At 40.2% G+C, this 21993-nt stretch overlaps 1 protein-coding gene across 13 annotated transcripts in view; it reads right to left on the bottom strand.

The window, feature by feature from the left end:
• The window catches only part of PGBD2 (piggyBac transposable element derived 2), a 120675-nt gene that overhangs the window by 55478 nt on the left and 43204 nt on the right, over positions 1–21993 (bottom strand). For 7 of the 13 annotated variants that reach the window (XM_074385491.1, XM_039464271.2, XM_074385492.1 and 4 more), the window contains one exon: positions 18054–20602. In XM_074385491.1, the coding sequence (XP_074241592.1) occupies positions 18841–20602 (1762 nt within the window). In that variant the 3' untranslated portion in view covers positions 18054–18840. Of the gene's footprint in view, positions 1–350; positions 10404–18053; positions 20603–21993 lie in introns of those variants that run through there. The other 6 variants (XR_012513630.1, XR_012513629.1, XR_012513628.1 and 3 more) reach the window with 4 other exon arrangements.

Raw genomic sequence — 21993 nt, 5'->3', positions numbered from 1 at the left:
GGTAGAGAGTAACTTAGAAATAAAAACCTGTTAAATTCAGGAACATGCTGGATAATTTTAAAAGTTGGAATAGCTATAAAGATGTAAAATCATGTTTCATTTGGGAAAAATAAAAGTTCCTAATAAGAGCATTTAAAATGTGAAGATGGATTTCTATCACTTGTGTTTTGACAGATCTTAAATTCATTATTGTTAATGTGCTTTCTTTTGGCAACAGTTCTAGTGATGAATCTAGTTTTAAAACGCATAAGACATGCTCAACCCTTTGACATTCTGGTCATCATGTTTATTTACCAAGTTGGACACTTGAGAAGAAATGCTATTTAACCAGTTGTCTATGTTTTAAAAAAAAAAAAAAAAAAAAAAAAGCAATTTTTAAAAAATGCCCATTAAAAAGTACTCCCACATGCATTAGCATACATTAGCATATCTGACCATCTAGACAATTTATTTGGAACAGATATTATCCCAATTTATAGTTGAAGATACTAATATCAGAGAGGTTTGGATTTGCCCAAGGTCACAAAGTTTTAATTCTGAAAAGCTTCCAATATCATCTTTAGCTTTTATACCACCATACAACTGCTACAATTGGAGCAAATGCGCTTTGTTTACACTGGTATCACTAAGCCATGGAGCAGTGTCTCACACCGAGTAGTTTAATGAATCTTTTGTAAATGAATCACCACAGAAATGACTGAATGTCTGAGTCACTGTTGGGTTCTGTAAGAGAGATGATTTAGCTACCCTTTGGCAGGAAATGAATCCTTGCAGCTCATTACAGTGGCAGCTACAGCTCTAGAGATCTCATAAATTTTGAAGATTACTAAAACATAAATACCTGAACTCCCAGTTGTAAGCTTCATTTAGAAATTTCTACCTCTTCTATGTGAGTCAAGTTAAGTTGGATATAACTATGAGATGTTTCACATAAGCCTCATGGTAACCCCAAGGCAAACATCTACAGTAAATACAAAATAGAGAAAAAAAATAATCAAAGCATCCTACTACAGAAAATTACATAATTACAAAGAAAGACTGCAAGAAGGAAAGAAAGGAATAATCTACAAAATGTCCAGACAACAATAAATAAAATATCTATAGTAAATCTTTACCAATCAATAATTACTTTAAATGTAAATGGTCTAAAATTAATAAAATATACAGAGCAGCTACATAAATTTAAAACAGACCCAACTGCACACTGCCTAAAAGAGACTCATTTCACTTGTAAAGAAACACATAAACTGAAAATGAAATAATGAAAATAGATATCCCATACAAATGGAAATCAAAATAGAGAAAGAGCAGCTGTTTACCAGATAAAATAGACTTTATATTCAAAACTGCAAAAAAAGAAAATATAACAATTCCCATATAAATGGATATCAAAACAGAGCAGGAGTAGCTATTTATCAGATAAAATAGCCTTTATATTCAAAACTGTAAAAAAAGAAAATATAACAATTATAAATATATAAGCACGACTCAACATCAGAGCACCTAAATGTATAAAGCAAATATTAACAGATAGGAAGGGAGAGATAGACAGCAATACAATAATTGAAGGAGATTTCAATATCACACTTTCAGCAATAGGAAGATGATCCAGGAGAAAATTAATAAGAAAATGTTGGACTTCACCTATACTATTTTGTTCACCTATACTTTCAATCAAATGGACCTAAGAGATATATGTAGAATATTCACAGGATACATATTCTCCTCAACCACACATGAAACATTCTCCAGGATAGATCATATGTCAAAACAGGATTAACAAATTTAAGATTAAAAATATACCCAAATCTTTTCTGACTATAATGGTATAAAAGTAGAAATTAATAACAGGGAAAAAAAGACCTGGAATATTCTCAAATATAAAAAATCAAAAACCATGCATCTGAATAGCTAATGTGCCAAAGAAAATAAGAACTTATAAGGAAAATTTATAAATATATAGAGATAAAAATGGAAACAAAGCATACCAAAACTTACGGGACACAGCAGAAGCAGCTGTAAAAGCAAAGTTTACGGCAATAAACATGTACATCTAAAAGAACAAAGATCACAAATAAACGCCTCAACATTACACCAAAAGCAACTAGAAAAAGAAGAACAAACTAAGCCCAAACGCAGCAGAAGGAAGGAAACAGTGAGGATCGGCGCAGAAATATATCAAATGAGAATAGAAAAAGTATAGGGAACATATCAATAAAACAAAGAGGTGTTTTTTGGTTTTTTTTTTTTTTGCAAAAATAAACAAAAGTGAAAAATCCTTAGCTACACCAACTAAGGCAGACAGGACATTCAAATAAACGAAATCACAGGCCAGGCGCTGTGGCTCATGCCTGTAATCCCAGCACTTTGTGAGGCAGAGGTGGGCGATAATGAGGTCAGGAGATCAAGACAATCCTGGATAACACAGCAAAACCCCACCACTACTAAAAATTTTAAAAAAATTAGCCAGGTGTAGTGGCAAACCCCTGTAGTCCCAGTTACTCAGGATGGTGAGGCAGGAGAATTGCCTGAACCTGGGAGGTGGAGGTTGCAGTGAGCCGAGATGGCACCACTGCACTCCAAATTGGGCAACAAAGTGAGACTCTGTCTCAGACAAAAAAAAAAGAAAGAAATTACAGATTAAAGAGGAGACCTTACAACAGATGTCTCGGAAATGAAAAGAATCATAAGGGGCTATTATAAACAGTCATATGCCAACATTAAATAACCTAGAGAAAATACATAAGTTTCTAGCAACACACAACCTAGTAAGATCGAATCAAGAAGAAACAAAAAGGTTCAACAAACCATTAACAAACAAAGTTGAAGTAGCAACCATTTACTGATTAGGAGATCCTTTCCCCATTCTTGTTTTTGTCAGGGTTGTCAAAGATCAGATGGTTGTAGATGTGCGGTGTTATTTCTGAGGCCTCTCTTCTCCATTAGTCAGTGGGTCTATTCTGGCAAGAGTACCATGCCATTTTGCTTACTGTAGCCTTGCAGTACAGTGTCAAGTCAGGTAGCATGATGCCTCCAGCTTTGTTCTTTGTGCTTAAGATTATCTTGACTATACAGGATCTTCTTTGATTCTATATGAAATTTGAAATAGTTTTTTTTTTTTCTAATTCTGTGAAAAATATCTACAGTAGTTTGATGGGAATAGCATTGAATCCAAAAATTACTTTAAGCAGTATGGCATTTTTATATTGATTTCTCCTATTCAAAAGGATAGAATGTTTCTTTGTTGGTGTCCTCTCTAATTTCCTTGAGCAGCCATTTGTAGTTGTCCTTGAAGAGGTCCTTCACATCCTAGTGAGCTGTATTCCTAGGTATTCTCTTTGTAGCTATTATGGATGGGCATTCACTCAAGATTTGCCTCTTTGCTTGCCTATCATTGGTGTAAAGGAAGGCTTCTGATTTTTGTACATTGATTTTGTATCCTGAGACTTTGTAGAAGTTGTTTATCAGATCAAGAAGTTTTGGGGCTGAGACAATGGGGTTTTCTAAATATAAAATCAAGTCATCTGCAAACAGAAACAACTTGACTTCCTCTCTTCCTATTTAAATACCCTTTATTTCTTTCTCTTCCCTAATTGCCCTGGCCAGAACTTCCAATACTATGTTGAATAGGAGTGATGAGAGCGGGCACCTTGTCTTGTACCAGTTTTCAAAGGAAATGCTTCCAGCTTTTGCCCATTCAATATGATTTTGTTTGTGGGTTTGTCATAAATAGCTCTTATTATTTTGAGATATGTTCCATGAAAAGACACACAAAGGCTCTAAACCAAGGGATGGAAGAAAATTCACAAAGCAAATAGAAAGCCAAAAAAAAAAAAAAAAAAAAAAAACAGGGGGTTCTGCTGAGAGATCTGCTGTGAGTCTGATGGGCTTCCCTTTGTGGGTAACCCGACCTTTCTCTCTGGCTGCCCTTAGTATTTTCTCCTTCATTTCCTGGTGAATCTGACGATTATGTGCCTTGACGTTGGTCTTCTTGAGGAATATCTTTGTGGTGTTCTCTGTATTACCTGCAGTTGAATATTGTCCTGCCTTGCTAGGTTGGGAAAATTTTCCTGAATAATACCCTGAAGCGTATTTTCCAGCTTGGATTCATTCTCTTCGTCACATTCAGGTACACCTATCAAACGTAGATTAGGCCTTTTCACATGGTCCCATATTTGTTGGAGACTTTGCTCGTTCCTTTTTATCCTTTTTTCTCTAATCTTGTCTTCTCGTTTTATTTCATTAAGTTGGTCTTCGACCTCTGATATCCTTTCTTCTGCTTGATCAATTTGGCTGTTAAAACTGTGCATACTTCGTGAAGTTCCCGTGTTGTTTTTCAGCTCCATCAATTCACTTATATTCCTCTCTAGATTGTCTAGTCCCATTAGCATTTCGTCAAACCTTTTTTCAAAGTTCTTAGTTTCTTTGCATTGGGTTAGAAGGCGTTCTTTTAATTCCCAGAAGTTTCTTATCAACCACCTTTTGAAGCCTGCTTCTGTTAATGGAACACACTCATTCTCCATCAGGTTTGTTCTGTTGCTGATGAGGAACTGTGATCCCCTGTAGAGGGAGAGGCGTTCTGATTTTGGGTATTCTCAGCCTTTTTAGGTTGATTTCTTCCCTTTGTTATAAATTTATCCATCTGTGGTCTTTATAATTACCGTCTTTGTAATTGGGTTTCTGAGTCGACGTCCAACTTGTTGATTCTCAGCGCCGGAATCTGAGCAACCCACTGTATCAGCTAAAACAGCAGTGTTAAGATTGATGGTGCTTTTCTGACTCTTCACCAAGAAGCGCTGCTCCGAGGCGCCGGCAAAGCCACCTCGCCGGCCACAAGAGTTGCGCTGGCAACCTGTGGGGCTCCTCCGCTGGGAATCTCCTGGTGCGTGAGCAACAAGAATTCATCTGAAAGTGTGGTGTCCTCTCGTTCTCTGCGCTTTCACTGGGAGCTACAATCCCGAGCTGCTAGTGATCAGCCATCTCGGATCTCTCTCCAAAATAACAAATGTTAGCAGAGAAATCACCATCCTTAAATACTGTATGGGGAATATAAAATAGTGCAGCATATTTTTAACATAGTTTGGTGTTTCCTCAATAAGTTAAAAATAGGCCGGGCATAGCAGCTAATGCCTTACGGTACACTGGGAGGCCAAGACAGGTGGATCTCATGGGTCCAGGAGTTCAAAACTAGCAAGGAAGACACGGCAAGACCCCATCTCTACTAGAAATACAAAAATTAGCCAGACATGGTGGCACACACCTGTAATCCCAGCTATGTGGGAGGCTGAGACAGAAGGACTGCCTGAGCCCAGACTGTGAAGGTGGCAGTAAGCCGAGATCGCACCACTGCAATCCAGTCTGAGAGACAGCACAAGACCCTGTCTCAAAACAGAAAGGCCGGGCATGGTTGCTCACACTTGTAATGCCAGCACTTTCAGAGGTGGAGGCAGAAGGATCACTGGAAGTCAGCAGTTCAGGAGTAGCTTAGCCAACATCGCAAAATCCCGTCTCTAATACAAATACAAAAATTAGCCGGATGTGGTGGCACGCACCTGTAATCTCAGCTACTTGGGAGGCTGAGGAAGGAGAATTGCTTGAATTCAGGAAACTGAGGTTCCAGTGAGCTGATATGAGGCCACTGCACTACAGCCTGGCCAACAGAAGTGAGATCCTATCTCAAAAAAAAAAAAAAGAAAAGAAAACCAAAATGCCTGGGAGTGGTAGGGTTCAGTGTGTCATGCCTGTTATCCTAGCACTTTGGGAGATGGACGAGCACATCACCTTAAGTTGAGGGTTCAAGACCAGCCTTACCAACATGGAGAAACCTCATGTCTACTGAAAATACAAAAATTAGCTGGGCGTGATGGTGCCCACCTAAGGCACAAGAATCACTTGAACTCGGGAGGTGGAAGTTGCAGTAAGCTGAGATTGAGCTACTACACTCCACCCTGAGTATCAGAGCGAGATTCCATCTCAAAAAAAAAAAAAAAAGATACAAAAACAGCTGGGCATGTTAGCAGGAGCCTATAATCTCAGCTACTCGAGAGGTGAGGCACAAGACTCACGTGAACCCAGGAGTGGGATGTTGCAGTGAGCCAAGATTGCACCACTGCACTCTAGCCTGGGCAAAAGAGCAAGACTCAATCTCAAAAATAAAAAAAAGTGAAAAGACAACACACAGTGCATTAGATATGTAACAATAGTCTGTTAACCACAGGGTATAATTTGTATAATTCAACAACAAAAACAACCAAATTACAAAATCTAGAAACAGCTGATCACACATTTTGACAACGACATGCAAATGGAAAACAAGCACATAACAAAATGATCAATATAATTATTGTAGCAATCTACAGGAAAACCACAATGATACACTCCTTTAACACACACTCAAAAGGCAATAATCCAAAGAAATGTAAAATAACAAGTGTTAGCAAGGTCAGAGAGAAATCACCATCCTTAAATACCATATGTGTAATATAAAATGATGCACCCTATTTTTAACATAGTTTCATATTTTCTCACAATTGAAAAATAGGCTGGGCACAGTAGCTAATGCCTGCAATCACAGCACACTGGGAGGCCGAGACAGGTGTGTTGCTTGAGTCCAGGAGTTTAAGACCAGCCAGGATGACACAGCAAAACCCCATCTCTACTATAAATACAAAAATTAGCCGGTTCATGGTGACACACACCTGCAGTCCCAGCTAATTGGGAGGCCGAAATGGGAGGACTGCTTGAGCCCAGAATGTGGAGGTCACAGGAATCCAAGATCACACCCCTGCACTCCAGCTTGGGCGACAGCACAGGACCCTGTCTCAAAAAAAAAAAAGGCAGGGCATGGTGGCTCACGCCTGTAATCCCAGCACTTTGGGAGGCCGAGGGGGACAGATCACTTGAGGTTAGAAGTTCAAGACCAGCTTGGCCAATATGGCAAAACCTCGTAACTACTAAAAATATGAAAATTACCCAGGCTTGCTAGCATGCACTTGGAATCCCAGCTACTTGGGAGGCTGAGGCAGGAGAACTGTTTAAACCCAGGAGGTAGAGGCTGCAGTGAGCCGGTATCAAGCCACTGCACTCCAGCCTGGCTAACACAGCAAGATTCCATCTGAAAAAAATAAAAAAAGAAAGAAAACCAAAATACCTGGGATTGGCAGGGTGCAGTGGCTAAAGCCTGTAATTCTAGCAAGTTGGGAGGCTGAGGTACTCGCAGAGCACCTGACGGCAGTTCGAGACCAGCCTGACCAACATAAAAAACACCCATCTGACCAAAAGAGAGCCTGCATAGCCAAGTCAATTCTTTTTTTTTTTTTTTTTTTTTTTTTTTTTTGAGACGGAGTTACGCTCTTGTTACCCAGGCTAGAGTGCAATGGCGCGATCTCGGCTCACCGCAACCTCCGCCTCCTGGGTTCAAGCAATTCTCCTGCCTCAGCCTCCTGAGTAGGCCAAGTCAATTCTAAGCAAAAAGAACAAAGTGGGAGGCATCACACTACCGGACTTAAAACTATACTACAAGGCTACAGTAATCAAAACAGCATGGTACTGGTAGCAAAACAGAGACATAGACCAATGGAACCAAACAGAGGCCTCAGAGGCAACAACACACACCTACAACCATCTGATCTTTGACAAACCTTACAAAAACAAGCAATGGGGAAAAGATTCCCTGTTTAATAAATGGTGTTGGGAAAACTGGCTAGCCATGTGCAGAAAGCAGAAACTGGATCCCTTCCTGACACCTTACAGTAAAATTAACTCCAGATGGATTAAAGACTTAAACATAAGACCTAACACCATAAAAACCCTAAAAGAGAATCTAGGCAAAACCATTCAGGACATAGGCGTAAGCAAGGACTTCATAATCAAAACACCAAAAGCATTGGCAACAAAAGCCAAAATAGACAAATGGAACCTAATCAAACTCCACAGCTTCTGCAAGGCAACAGAAACAGTCATTAGAGTGAATCAGCAACCAACAGAATGGATAAAAATGTTTGCAGTCTACCCATCTGACAAAGGGCTGATATACAGAATCTACAAACAAATAAAACAGATTTACAAGAAAAAAAGAAACATGCCCATTCAGAAGCCGGTGAAGGATACGAACAGACACTTTACAAAAAAAGACATACATGAGGCCCACAAACATATGAAAAAATGCTCATCATCATTGGTCATTAGAGAAATGCAAATCAAAACTACACTGAGATACCATCTCATGCCAGTTAGAATGGCGATCATTAAAAAAACTGGAGACAACAGATGCTACAGAGGATGTGGAGAAATAGGAACACTTTACACTGTTGCTGGGAGTGTAAATTAGTTCAACCACGTTGAAGACAATGCGGCGATTCCTCAAGGACCTAGAAATAGAAATCCCATTTGACCCAGCAATCCCATGACTGGGTATATATCCAAAGGATTATAAATCGTTCTACTATAAGGACACATGCACACGAATGTTCACTGCAGCACTGTTTACAATAGCAAAGACCTAGAACCAACCCAAATGCCCATCGACAACAGACTAGACAGGGAAAATGTGGCACATATACACCATGGAATACTATGTAGCCATAAAAAAACGATGAGTTCGTGTCCTTTGTAGGGACATGGATGAACCTGAAAACCATCATTCTCAGCAAACTGACACAAAAACAGAAAATCAAACACCGCATGTTCTCACCCACAGGTGGGTGTTTAAAAATGAGAACACATGGACACAGGGAGGGGAGCATCACACACTGGGGTCTCTCGTGGGGGAAATAGGGGAGGGAGAGTGGGGGGTGGGGAGTTGGGAGAGATAGCATGGGAAGAAATGCCAGATATAGGTGATGGGGAGGAAGGCAGTAAATCACACTGCCATCTGTGTACCTATGCAACAGTCTTGCAAGTTCTTCACATGTACCCCAAAACCTAAAATGCAATTTAAAAAAAATACAGAAAAAAAAAGAAAGAAAGAAAAATACCCATTTCTACTCAAAATATGAAAATTAGCCGGGCACGGTGGCATGCACCTCTAATCCCAGCTCCTCAGGTGGCTGAGGTCGAAGGATCACTTCAACCTAGGAGGTGAAGTTTGCATTGAGCCGAGATGGTACTACTGCACTCCAGCCTGGGCAACAGAGAAAGACGCCGTCTCAAAAAAAAATTCAAAAAATGTCACACTAGAATCGTTATACTAAAAAAAAAAACAGTTGACAAAGATGTGCAGAAACTTGAACCCTTAAACACTGCTTGCAATAATAAATGGTGTAGTCTATCTGTAAAATAGTTTGGTGTTTCTTCAAACAGTTACAAATAGATTTGCCATATGACTCAATTATTCCATTCCTAGGCATATACGTCAAAGACCTGAAGACAGGTGTTCAAACAAAAATTTGCATGCTCTTTAAATGTGTCAAGGTGACAAATATGCAGGAAAGTCTGGGAACAGTGCCAGGAAAATAAAACTGGATCAGAAAAATGAAAAAACACATTGTACTCCCAGGTGATGCAGGAAGTAAAAGTGAAATGAGTTTGTAGACTGAATTATCATGTAGGAACCATGCTGATTTCCCGATCTAGGGGTTATGTGGTGGTTACCTGGGAGAGTGTCTCTACTTTGGGTAAAATACACTGAAGAATTTTGAGGGACATGTAAATCTGGTAACGCAACAACTGCTGCAGAATCTAAGCGAAGGAACAGGTTATACTTTGTACTGCTACTGGAAGTTTCCTAGAAGTATGACATTATTGGAAAGTACTTTTTAAAACAACCATGTTAATACCATGCCAGGAAAGCAGAGACTTCATCAAAATCCATTATAGATGCTATAGTTCAACCAAAGCTGTGAAACCCTTATAAAAGTCTCAATGTCAACAGAGTCTACTTAGTAGATATTATTATATTTACTAATATTAGAGGCTACTGTATGGATATATTAGTGTTACGGCATGGTGTGGATATTAGATTCGTGTTAGGGCATGCTGTGGATATTATATTGGTGTTAGGGCAGGCTGTGATTAGTACATTAAAGGACACTGTGAGAATACACATTAGCAGCCACTGTGTTTTAGACATTGACAATATTGGAGTGTACTCAAATACTGGGATTGGAGGGTTTCATTTTTCTAGATGAATTCCTTCCTCTGCTGAGTACTCTCTAAAGACTCTCTCCTCTGCACTCAGGGATGTGAACAGGAAGTTTTTTTACTCACCAATGAACACCACCAAGCTGAAACGACCTTCATGCTGCCCTGAGGAAGATAAAGCTCCTTGCTGCTTCTGGCACCTCAGAGCAAAGTTGCTCAGGAGTAGGTACGTGGGCCCTCTGCTGGCGACAAGGCCCAGCACAGACACTGATGCTCACAGTTTCTCCACGGATGCACGCCCCTTCCTAGTTGCCCTGAAATACCTAAAAAATTCAATATTCAGTTGATTCAATGTCATAATTTTGGAAATTCAAACTGAAATGAAGCCCACTATAACCATACCCCCCCCAAAAATGGTGATGGAAGGATTATTTGGAAGCCATATAGAATGAAAGGTACACACAAATTAAAACACAAGAACCTACTCAAAATAGTCCAGTCTATAATTAATTGAAAATGCAAAATTATTAGAAATCAAAAAGAAAATATATGTGACATTGGGTTTGGTGTCACGTTTTAACACACAACATCAAACACCAATTCATGAAACTATTCATAACACAGACTTTATAAAACTCAATTTTCCGGCCGGGCGCGGTGGCTCACGCCTGTAATCCCAGCACTTTGGGAGGCCGAGGCGGGTGGATCACGAGGTCAAGAGATCGAGACCATCCTGGTCAACATGGTGAAACCCCGTCTCTACTAAAAATACAAAAAATTAGCTGGGCATGGTGGTGCGTGCCTGTAATCCCAGCTACTCAGGAGGCTGAGGCAGGAGAATTGCCTGAACCCAGGAGGCGGAGGTTGCGGTGAGCCGAGATGGCGCCATTGCACTCCAGCCTGGGTAACAAGAGCGAAACTCCGTCTCAAAAAAAAAAAAAAAACCTCAATTTTCCACTGTGAAAAATCCTATTCAGAGAACAAAAAGACAAGACTGTGAGAAGATATTTACAAAATACACATGTGATTTTTAAAACTGTATTAAAAATACACAAATAAATCTTCAAAGGAATAGTAAAAATTTTATTTATTTTTTCTTTTTTAAAGATGAGGTTTCACCATATTGGTCAGGCTGGTCTCGAACTCCTGACCTCAGGTGATCCACCCCCCTCAGCCTCCCAAAGTGCTGGGATTACAGGCGTGAGCCACTGCACTCCAGCTGAGATGACAGAGCTAGACTCCATCTCCAAAAAAAAAAAAAAAACCCACTAAAACTAAATTAAAACTGGGTAAGTATCTGAACAGACACCCAGCCAAAGAAAATAGACAGACAGATAGCATGCCAGGCATGGTAGTGCATGCCTGTAATCCCAGCACTCTGGGAGGCTGAGGCAGGTGAATCACCTGAGGTCAGAAGTTCGAGATCAGCCTGGCCAACATGGCAAAATCCCTTCTCTACTAAAAACACAAAATATTAGCAGGGCATGGTGGCAGGCGCCTGTAATCACAGCTACTTGGAAGGCTGGGGCAAAACAATTGCTTAAACAAGGAAAGCAGAGGTTGCAGTGAGCCAAGATCAAGCCATCGCACTTCAGCCTGAATGACAGAGTGAGACGCCATCTCAAAAAAAAAAAAAGGAAAATATACAGATAGCAAATAACACACAAAAGGATGCTCAACATCACGTACGTCACATTAGGAGACTGCAAATTAAAATAATGCTGAGATGGCTGGGCATGGTGTCCTTTTTAAAAAGGTAAACATTTTTTGTCTAATTCAAAGCTTATTTAAAGTTTATGTATAGGCCAGGCATGGTGACTCATGCGTATAATCCCAGCACTTTGGGAGACCAACATGGGCAGATCACCTGAGGTCAGGAGTTTGAGACCAGTCTGGCCAACAGGGTAAAACCCTGTCCCTACAGAAATTAGTCAGGCGTGGTGGCATGTGCCTATAATCCCAGCTACCCGGGAGACTGAGGCAGGAAAATCACTGGAACCCAGGAGGCATAGTCTGCGATGAGTTGAGATTATGCCACTGCACTCCAGTCTGGGTGACAGAGTGAGATTCCATCTCAAAAAGAAAGAAAGGGGTGGGGGGCGGCAGAAAGAAACAGACAGAAAGGAAGAAAGGTTATGTATAAAACAGGGTAAAAGAAACCAGAGCCGGGCGCGGTGGCTCAAGCCTGTAATCCCAGCACTTTGGGAGGCCGAGGCGGGTGGATCACGAGGTCGAGAGATCGAGACCATCCTGGTCAACATGGTGAAACCCCGTCTCTACTAAAAATACAAAAAACTAGCTGGGCGTGGTGGCGCGTGCCTGTAATCCCAGCTACTTAGGAGGCTGAGGCAGGAGAATTGCCTGAGCCCAGGAGGCGGAGGTTGCGGTGAGCCGAGACCGTGCCATTGCACTCCAGCCTGGGTAACAAGAGCGAAACTCCGTCTCAAAAAAAAAAAAAAAAAAAAAAGAAACCAGAAAACCAGAGAGATGTAAAGAAAGTCATAAAAATAGTTTTTTAAATAAGAAAGTTTGTTTTATTTTTATTTTTGAGATGGAATTTCACTGTTGTTGCCGAGGCTGGAGTGCAGTGGCTCAGTATCAGTTCTCTACAACTTCCACCTCCCAGGTTCAAGCGATTCTCCTGTCTGGCCATGGCCTCCCAAAGCACTGGGATTTCAGGCATGGGCCACACCCAGCCTATTTTGTTTTTTTCAGAGTCAAGGAAACTTTTCTTTTGAGCTACGGACAGCTTTTAACAATTTGGTACAATCCTTGGCCATGCATGGTGGCTCATACCTATAATCTCAGCACTTTGGGAGGCCAAGGTGGGTGCACCACCTGAGGTCAGTAGTTTCAGCTGGCCAACATGGTAAATCCTTGTCTTTACCAAAAAATACTAAAATTAGCTGGGTGTGGTGGCGGATGCCTGTAATCCAGCTACTTGGGAGGCTGAGGCAGGAGAATCACTCAAACTTGGGAAGTGGAGGTTGCAGTGAGCTGAGATTATGCCACTGCACTCCAGCATGGACGACAAGAGTCATTCTATATCAAAAAAATTTTTTGGTATACTTCTATGTACAAACTTTAGAACATATTTGTTTATTCCTGATTTTTACAGAATTTGGAAACTATTCACAAGTACTGTTAACTAATGGCAATACAGTTATTTGTATAAGTGTAATAGGAATCTGTTTTCATTTATAACAGGACTCAATTGGAGAAACTGGTTATTTTACCAAGACTTTGACTGGAATGATGTGCTTTTCTTTAAGGAATCAAACTTGATTTATAGAGCCAATGGAAGCCCTTTGGGAAAACTGGCATCATACCTTTTCTACACAGTCCCTGTACAGGGTTCCTAAGGTGTGATAAGTAAAGAACGTCATTTTCTGACAGCCCCAGAGCCCCAAGTTTATCTTGGAAACTAAAGAGGAGATGAATTTATCCAGCTCATAGGTATTTGATGGTACAAATCCATGGCTGGGCTGGGCTTTAAAAGTCTTATCTGATATTCCTTCTATGGAACAGAGTTCCATCAAAACTAACTTGAAAGCCTACGTAAAAGAATAATTATCCTTGCTGTGCTGTATACAAATAATCAGGCCAAGTGCAATAAAGCAAATCAATCCTACCATGATTTGTCTTTAGTAAAACTGGGAAACTGGAGACAGAAAAATTATGTTTGAAAAACTATAGTACACCTGTTATTGCATTCTACTCTTGCCTAATGTTTTCCAATTTTTACTATTTTCTACAGTTTTAACTGAATTCTAATTTTTCAAGGCCACAAGCCTGAAAAATAATGTGTTCAATTTTTTTCTTTTTTCCACCTTTTTCCTAATTTGGAGTCACAAAAACTCAGCTGTGCTTCGGTAAAGCCCTGCAAACTGAAGCGAGACAATGTAAACTTCAGAAGAAAATAACAGCAACCTATGTACATACATAAGCCACTTTCATACCTGCCTACTGATGTATGAACTTCAGAGTAATGTGGCCGACACTGATTTTCCATGATAGTTCTTTTGTTTGTTATTGTTCTCCCTTACTGTCCCTATTTTCTCTTCATAGGACATGAGACTGCAACCTGCCAAAAATCAACTTTCCTAATAATGTTGGACCTACCTGTCTAGAATAAACCATCCTAGTCACAAGAGATCAGAGAAAACCTGAGACCAGAGACTCATTTTTTTCTAAAATGCTTTCGCCAAAAGATTTTAAAAAAGAAAAGGGGGAAAATGTGAAGGAAAATAAATATTGGGGTCCCCAAATCAATAATCTAAAAAGTCAAGCTAGGAACTGCTTAGGGCAAAACTGCCTCTCATTCTATTCAAAGTCACTCCTCTGCTCACTGCGATAAATACCTATCTGATTGTCTCATTTCGAGATGCTAATCATAAACTCAAAGTAACGTAACAATTTGTCTCTTACCCACATATGACCTGGAAACCCTCTCTCCGCTTTGAGTTGTCCAGCTTTCACCTCCAGTTGTCCCACATTTCTGGATTGAACCAATGTACATCTTACACATATTGGTTGATGTCTCATTGTCAGAGCGTATGAACCAGAATAACTTCATCTTGAGGGAGGGCTAGGAAAATGAGGCTGGGACTCGCTGGACTGCATTCCCAGAAAGTTAGGCATTTCTATCCTCTAGACGTTTATGGTTAAGGGAACAGATTAATAACATTTACTAAACAGACCCAGACCTAGGAGTGTCCTCATATCCCCATAGCTTGGTAACAGAAGCATGCCTAATTTTTGCTTTAAAGATAGTATCTGTTCCTGCAAAATATGGTAATTTAGAAAATTAATCCTTTATCACAAATCCCATAATCTTTTTTTATTCTATATATAAACAAGTACTGTACCTAAGATGAACTCTAAGCAGAGGCTTTCTTGAAACCAAGGAGACAGCCTTGATGATGTACATCACCTACAGGGTCATTCTTCCTCTGTCTTGAATAGCATGTTTGTAGCTGAGTTACTCTGTGGTTCTGTCCTGTAAAATCTAAGAAGTCCAACAGCCTTCCTTCATTTTATTCCATTTTCTCTGTTTACTTTAATTCCAGCTGGCAGTGTTTCTGGTGTGTAAGCTCTATTCTGTTGTGATGGCTGATTAGGTCCATGATTCACACCCACACTAATCTTATCAAATAGCCTGTCACACCATAATGCCCTCTTCCAAACATGCTGTCTAATTTTTTTTGTCTTTTTAATTTTATGTTTAGCACCAGAGCAATCACACTGGAAAACATGCTAAGTTTTTTCCTGTGTAATATGGATAGGCTGAGAATTTTTCCCATCTGTAATTTCTACTACTTTTTTGCATACAAATTTCAACTTCATTTCTTTTTTCTTACATGCTACCATAAGCAACCAGGATGAATAAAGCCACTCCTTCAACACTTTTCTTAGAAATCTCTTCAGCAGTAAAAGCCATATATGACAGCCCCCCAGCCAGTATCTTACTGAATGGGGAAAAAGTGAAAGCCTTTCCTCTGAGATCTGGAACACAAAAAGGATGCCCACTTTCACCAGTTATTCAGTGTGGTACTGGAAATCCTAGCTAGAGCAATCACACAAAGAAATAAAGGGCATCTAAATTGGAAAGAAGTCAAATTATACTTGTTTTCAGATGATACGATCTTATATTTGGAAAAATCTAGACTCCATCAAAAAAAAAAAATTAGAACTGATAATCATATTCAGCAAAGTTGCAGGATACAATATCAACATATGAAAATCAGTGGCATTTCTATATGCCAACAGTGAGCAATCTAAAAATGAAATTTAAAAAGTAATCACATTTACAATAGCCACAAATAAATACCTAGAAATTAACTTAATCAAAGAAGTGAAAGATATGTACAATAAAATCTATAAAACATTAATGCAAGAAACTGAAGAGGACACCCCCAAAAAATGGAAAAATATTCCACATGCAGAATTGGAAGAGTGGCCATACAACCCAGAGTAATCTACAGATTAAATGCAATCCCTATCAAATACCAATGACATTCTTCACAGAAATAGAAAATACAATCCTAAAATTTATATGGAACCACAAAAGACCCAGAATGGCTAAAGCTATCCTAAAAATAAATAAAACTAGAGGTATCATACTACCAGACCTCAAACTATACTACAGAGCACTAGTAACCAATACGGTATGGTAGTAGCATAAAACAGACACCAAATAGAGAATCAACAGAACAGAAAGCCTAGAAATAAATCCATACATCTAGAGTGACCTCATTTTTGACAAAGGTGCCAAGAACATACATAATGGAAAGGAGAGTCTCCCCTATCTCACCATACACAAAAATCAAATCAAAATGGATTAAAATCTTAAATCTGATACCTTAAACTATAAAACTACTACAAGAAAACACTGGGAAAACTGACCAGAACATTGGAGTGGGCAAAGATTTCTTTACCAATACTCCACAACCACAGGCAACTAAAGCAAAAATGAACAAATGGGATTACATCATGTTAAAAAGCTTATGTGCAGCAAAGAAAACAATCAACAAAGTGAAGGATAATCCACATAATGGGAGAAAATATTTGCAAACTACCCATTGGACAAGAAATTAATAACCAGAATACATAAGAAACTCAAATGACTCTACAGCAAAAAAATCTAATAATCTGATCTGAAAATGGGCAAAAAGATCTAAATAAACATCTCTCTAAAGATGTACACTGGGAGGCCAAGGTGAGCAAATTACTTGAGGTCAAGAGTGCAATACCAGCCTAGCCAACACAGTATCTCTACTAAAAATAACCGAATTAGGCAGGTGTGGTGGTGGGCACCTGTAATAGCAGCCACTTGGGAGGCTGAGGTGAAGAATCACTTGATCCCCGGAGACAGCAGTTGCAGTGAGCTGAGATCACACGCCACTGCACTCCACCCTGGGTAACAAGGTGAACTCCATCTCAAAAAAAGAAATGTACAAATAGCAAACAGCTATACAAAAGGTGCTCAACATCACTAATGAACAGAAAAATGCAAGTCAAAACTACATTGAGAGGCCGGGCGCGGTGGCTCAAGCCTGTAATCCCAGCACTTTGGGAGGCCGAGGCGGGTGGATCACAAGGTCAAGAGATCGAGACCATCTTGGTCAACATGGTGAAACCCCGTCTCTACTAAAAATACAAAAAAAAATGGCTGGGCATAGTGGTGCATGCCTGTAATCCCAGCTACTCAGGAGGCTGAGGCAGGAGAATTGCCTGAACCCAGGAGGCGGAGGTTGCGGTGAGCCGAGATCGCGCCATTGCACTCCAGCCTGGGTAACAAGAGCGAAACTCCGTCTCAAAAAAAAAAAAAAAAAAAAAAAAAAAAAAAACAAAAAACTACATTGAGATACCTCAACCCAGTAAAAATGGCTTTTATTCAAAGACAGACAATAATACATGCTGGCAAGGATGTACAGAAAAGGGAACTCTTGAACACTGTTGGTGGGAATGTAATTAGTACAAGCTCTACAGAGAAAAGTTTGGAGGTTCCTCAAAAACTAAAAATAAAGCTACCATATGATTCAGGAATCCCATTCCTAAGTATATATCCAAAAGAAAAAAAATCAGTATATTGAAGAAAGATCTGAACTACTATATTTATTTCCTGCACTATTCACAATAGAATGGATAAATATATATAAACAAAATGAAATATTAATATTTAGCCACAAGAAAATGAGGTTCAGTCATTTCCAACAACATGAATGGAAGTGGAGGTCATTATATTAAGTGGTAAATCAGCCAAACACAGAAAGACAAACTTCCGATGTTCTCACTCATTTCTGGGAGCTAAAAACGAAAACAATTGAACTCATGGACATACAGAGTAGAAAGAACGTTACCAGGACTTGGAAAGGAAGTTGGGGTGTGGGGGAGAGTGGGAATAGTTAATGGGTATGAAAAAAATGGAAAAAATGAGGAAGACCTCGTGTTTGCTAGCACAACAGGGTGAATACAGTTAAAAACACTTTAATAGTACATTTTAAAATAACTACGAGTATAATCGGTTTGTAACACAAAGGACAAAATGTTTGAAAGACAGATACCCCATTTACCCTGATGTGATTTTTATACACTGCTTGTCTATATCAAAGTATGTCATGTAACCCATGAAAAAAACACACCTACTATGCACCCACAAAAATTTAAAAAAAATTCTTTAAAAAAAGGAATCCCACATTGATATATTAGGAAAATATTTTTATCAAGAAAATACGAACTCTGCAACGCTAGCCCTCTGACTAAATACAAGGCAGATTATCTATTCCTGGACAGTTTGATAACTTTGGATGAAGATGAAATAAATACAATTAAGAAACCCATCATATTTACATGATATTTATACACTATTGCCTATCTTAGATTGTAAACCCTGGCATGCAATGGTAAAGTCTTTTCACTGTTCTTGCAAGTTTTCCTTTGATTATTCTTGCTAGGATTCAAATATACTACAAAGCACAATTTTTATTTGAATAAAAAAAGTCCTTAACTTTAAATAAATGTTAAAAAATAAAGATCTGCAAATATTTAGGATTACTAATATAAATATTAATTTATATCACATGTAGGTATAATAGAACACAATAAAAAAGAGAGATGCATTGCGGGTAGGGAGAAAATAGAAAACCAAGTCATCAGAAATTCAGGTCTTTTTTCCAACACAGAACAGAAGTACTCAACTGCAATCTGTAATGAGCTATAAACATCTCATTATAAACCAAACAAGCATGTCTCACGATGTCACCGGATGTGGTACTCCCTGAAGCACTTGGCATGGACACCCTTCTGGCACTTCTCGCACCGGGTATTGGTCTGTGAGTGGCAGAGGGCACATCGGGTCCTCTTGTCCTGGTGGATAATCCAATGCCCAATCATATCAAAGCGGCTCTCAGTCTCCAGCCGCCTGCTTCGCCTCCCTTGGGAGGCCGTGTCAGCATTGCTCTCCAGATACACACAGGCAATGTATCTCCGGAAGGCAAGGAGGTCCACCTGGGCATCTTGGCAGCAGATCCTATGTAGCTGCCATGCATTGTTGAGGGCGGCATCAATGACATAGCCAATGAAGCTTGAGTACCACTTCATGCCTCGGATCTTCACCTTGTACTTGGCAATATTCTGGTCCATCCGACCAACACCCCCCACCTTCTCCTGATACAGCTTCACCAGTGATGGTTGGTGGACCTGAGTCCGCGTTTTAGCTGCTCCAGAGTGACGACTAGTCATCCTCACTGGCTCTATACCCACAGCATTGGAGCAAATGTTGACCACGCTGCTATCATGCCAGCGGCACACAATGATCTCCTCACTCTCATCAACTTTGTAATCAAATGAACCCCTCTTCATTTTTTTCAGTTCTTTGGGGTCTTTTAGGGGACATCGCTCAGTCCTGTACTCACGAACAGTTCCTGTGGCCTTCACCCCCTTTTTCCTCAAAATGGACATCAGTTTAACACTTGTAAAAACCTTGTCAAAAAATATGTGATATGGCAGAAAACCACGCTCCTGAAGTGCATCCACAAATTTTATTACCATACTGCCTCCTAGATCCAAGCTCCTGTCTGGCTTGGTAAAAAGTGTGCCCTGTGAGGGCTCAAACCAAACCAAGTAGCCTCTGCTGGTTGTCCCACACCAAATCTTGTACCCAAGTCGCAAAGGCTTCCCTGTGTACAGCTGCTTGGACCCCCGGTGCCCAAAGTACTCACACATAGACTCCCCAAAGCTGTAGAACTCTTCCAAGGGTGCATGCTTCTGGAAATTGCAGTTCATCCGGATGATGAGAGGTCTGACCTTGGCAAACCTATCATTTGCATCAAGTTCGTTGTTATCTGCAAAATGTAGGTATGAGAAGATTAGTTCAAATCTGTCCCTTCTAATTGCATCAGCTACAAGATGGTGATGTGAATCAGGAGAGGTTTCCCAGAACATCCTTCTCCTTGGATAAGAGATGTACCCACTTAAAATCAAAATGCCCAGAACACACTTCAATTCCTGAGTTGTAAGACTCAGATTGACATTTTTCTGCCAAGCATAACGATTGGTTTCATTAACAATGAAATTAATTGTTCCTTCATCAAAAAACAACTCAAAAAGGCCCACAGGACTCAGTTCTTGGCTTTTCAGATCCTCAATATGAGGATCTGATGCCATCCAACTGCCAAAGTCTGGACGAATATCTCTTTTGGTCCAAACGCGCTGAGGCTTCACATCTGCTTTCTGCCTCTTCTTGGCTGGCTGCAGCTCCAGGTCATCATTATCCTCCCCGGTGCCAGAGTCCTCACACAGGACTGAAGCATGCAGCACACTGCCAGGAAGGTGAGCACCTCGCTGGCTGTCTTCATCACCCGAGTCCTCATCAGTAAATTCCCCTGAAGCATTGTCAGGAGGTGCAATGAAAATCTCTTCCCTGTTGTTACTAGACTCTTCCGCCTCCATAGCATTCAGAACCTCAAGTAGCTTTGCAGACTTCACCTTTGAGTGGGAACCTCTCCCAGTAATGACATCTCTGTAATGACAGGAAACAGAATCAGGAAGAGGCCATGCCAGAAAGCCAGTGCTTCAGCAGAAAAGAGGAGGATGCTCCCACTATAAAATATTTTCATCCGAATGGCTTCACAGATCTCACACAAGGAATAGCAATTAGTAAGCAAATTTTCCAGATAAACACAGATTACGCTTTCAAGTGCAGACGTATTGTAATGATGGGAGACAAGACTAAAGAGGTGTCACCTAATTCCTTTCCTTCTTAAACAATGTATTCTAAAACAGAGGATCCCCTTTAGTGATGAATCCAGATGCTGCTGTTACCACTCCAGATAACAGAAACTGCCAACAGGGAGCCCTAGTCAGCTGGAGTGACACCCACTGCTGTCCCCTCAGGCTCAGTGGCCCTGGGAGCTCAGCAATTACATTTGGCTTACTATACCTTCCCTCTCTTAACTGACAGAAGTTTCCCTTATTCCCCAAATTCTCAAACTCCCTCTACTTGAACTCTCACTACCCAAATTCAGGAACTGAGCAGATTTGGATTTTCGGATAGCTCCCTTGTGGCTATCATACTGCATGCTAACTGCAATCAGAAGCCAAATCAACTTGGAAAACATGGAAACTCCTGCCACTCTCTTGCCCTGTAGACATAGGAATCAAATGGATGGTAAATGATATAGGTGCTCCTCGACTTACAATCAGGTTACATCCCAATAAACTCATCATGAGTTAAAAATGTCTTAAGTCAAAAATGCATTTAATACACCTAACCTAGCAAACATCGTAGCTTGCCCTAGCCTATCTTAAACATGTTCAGATCACTTACATTAGCCTATAGTTGGGAAATGTCATCTAACACAAAGCCTATAATTTAATAAAGTATTAAATAGCTGATATAATTTATTGAATACGGTACTGAAAGTTAAAAATAGAGTGGCTGTATGGGTATTCAAAGTACGGTTTCTACAGAATGTATATGGCTTTTACACCATTCTAAGTTGAACCATGTTAAGTGGGAGACTCTCTGTACTTGCATTTGAGCACAGTAAACAGGTGCTGCCCAGCGGATGGTGATGGGCAAACTCCACGCCAACCTGCATAGCATTGTAGTTCTACTTGAGGGAGTCAGACAACAAATCAACAAACAAGTAGCTACAATGGTGTCAGGTAGCAATGAATGCCATCCAGATCAGGGACAGAATGCAACAAAGTGGTAGAGCTAGGGGTGCTATTTTGGACGGAATGGTGAGAGAAGGCTCACAGGGCGGCAGGCCTGAAAGAGGTGAGAGATTGAACCCTGCAGACGGCTGGAGACAAGATGCCCCAGGCAGAGAGGAAGAACCACAGGCATGCGGCCCTGACTCCGAAGGGACTTGACATCTGCAGAAGAGCAAGGAGGTCAATGAGGCT

The sequence above is a fragment of the Saimiri boliviensis genome, chromosome 14, assembly GCF_048565385.1.
Source record: "Saimiri boliviensis isolate mSaiBol1 chromosome 14, mSaiBol1.pri, whole genome shotgun sequence".
Taxonomy (NCBI): domain Eukaryota; kingdom Metazoa; phylum Chordata; class Mammalia; order Primates; family Cebidae; genus Saimiri; species Saimiri boliviensis.
Note: the sequence above shows the minus strand (reverse complement) of the source record. Positions and strands in the feature narration are given on the sequence as shown.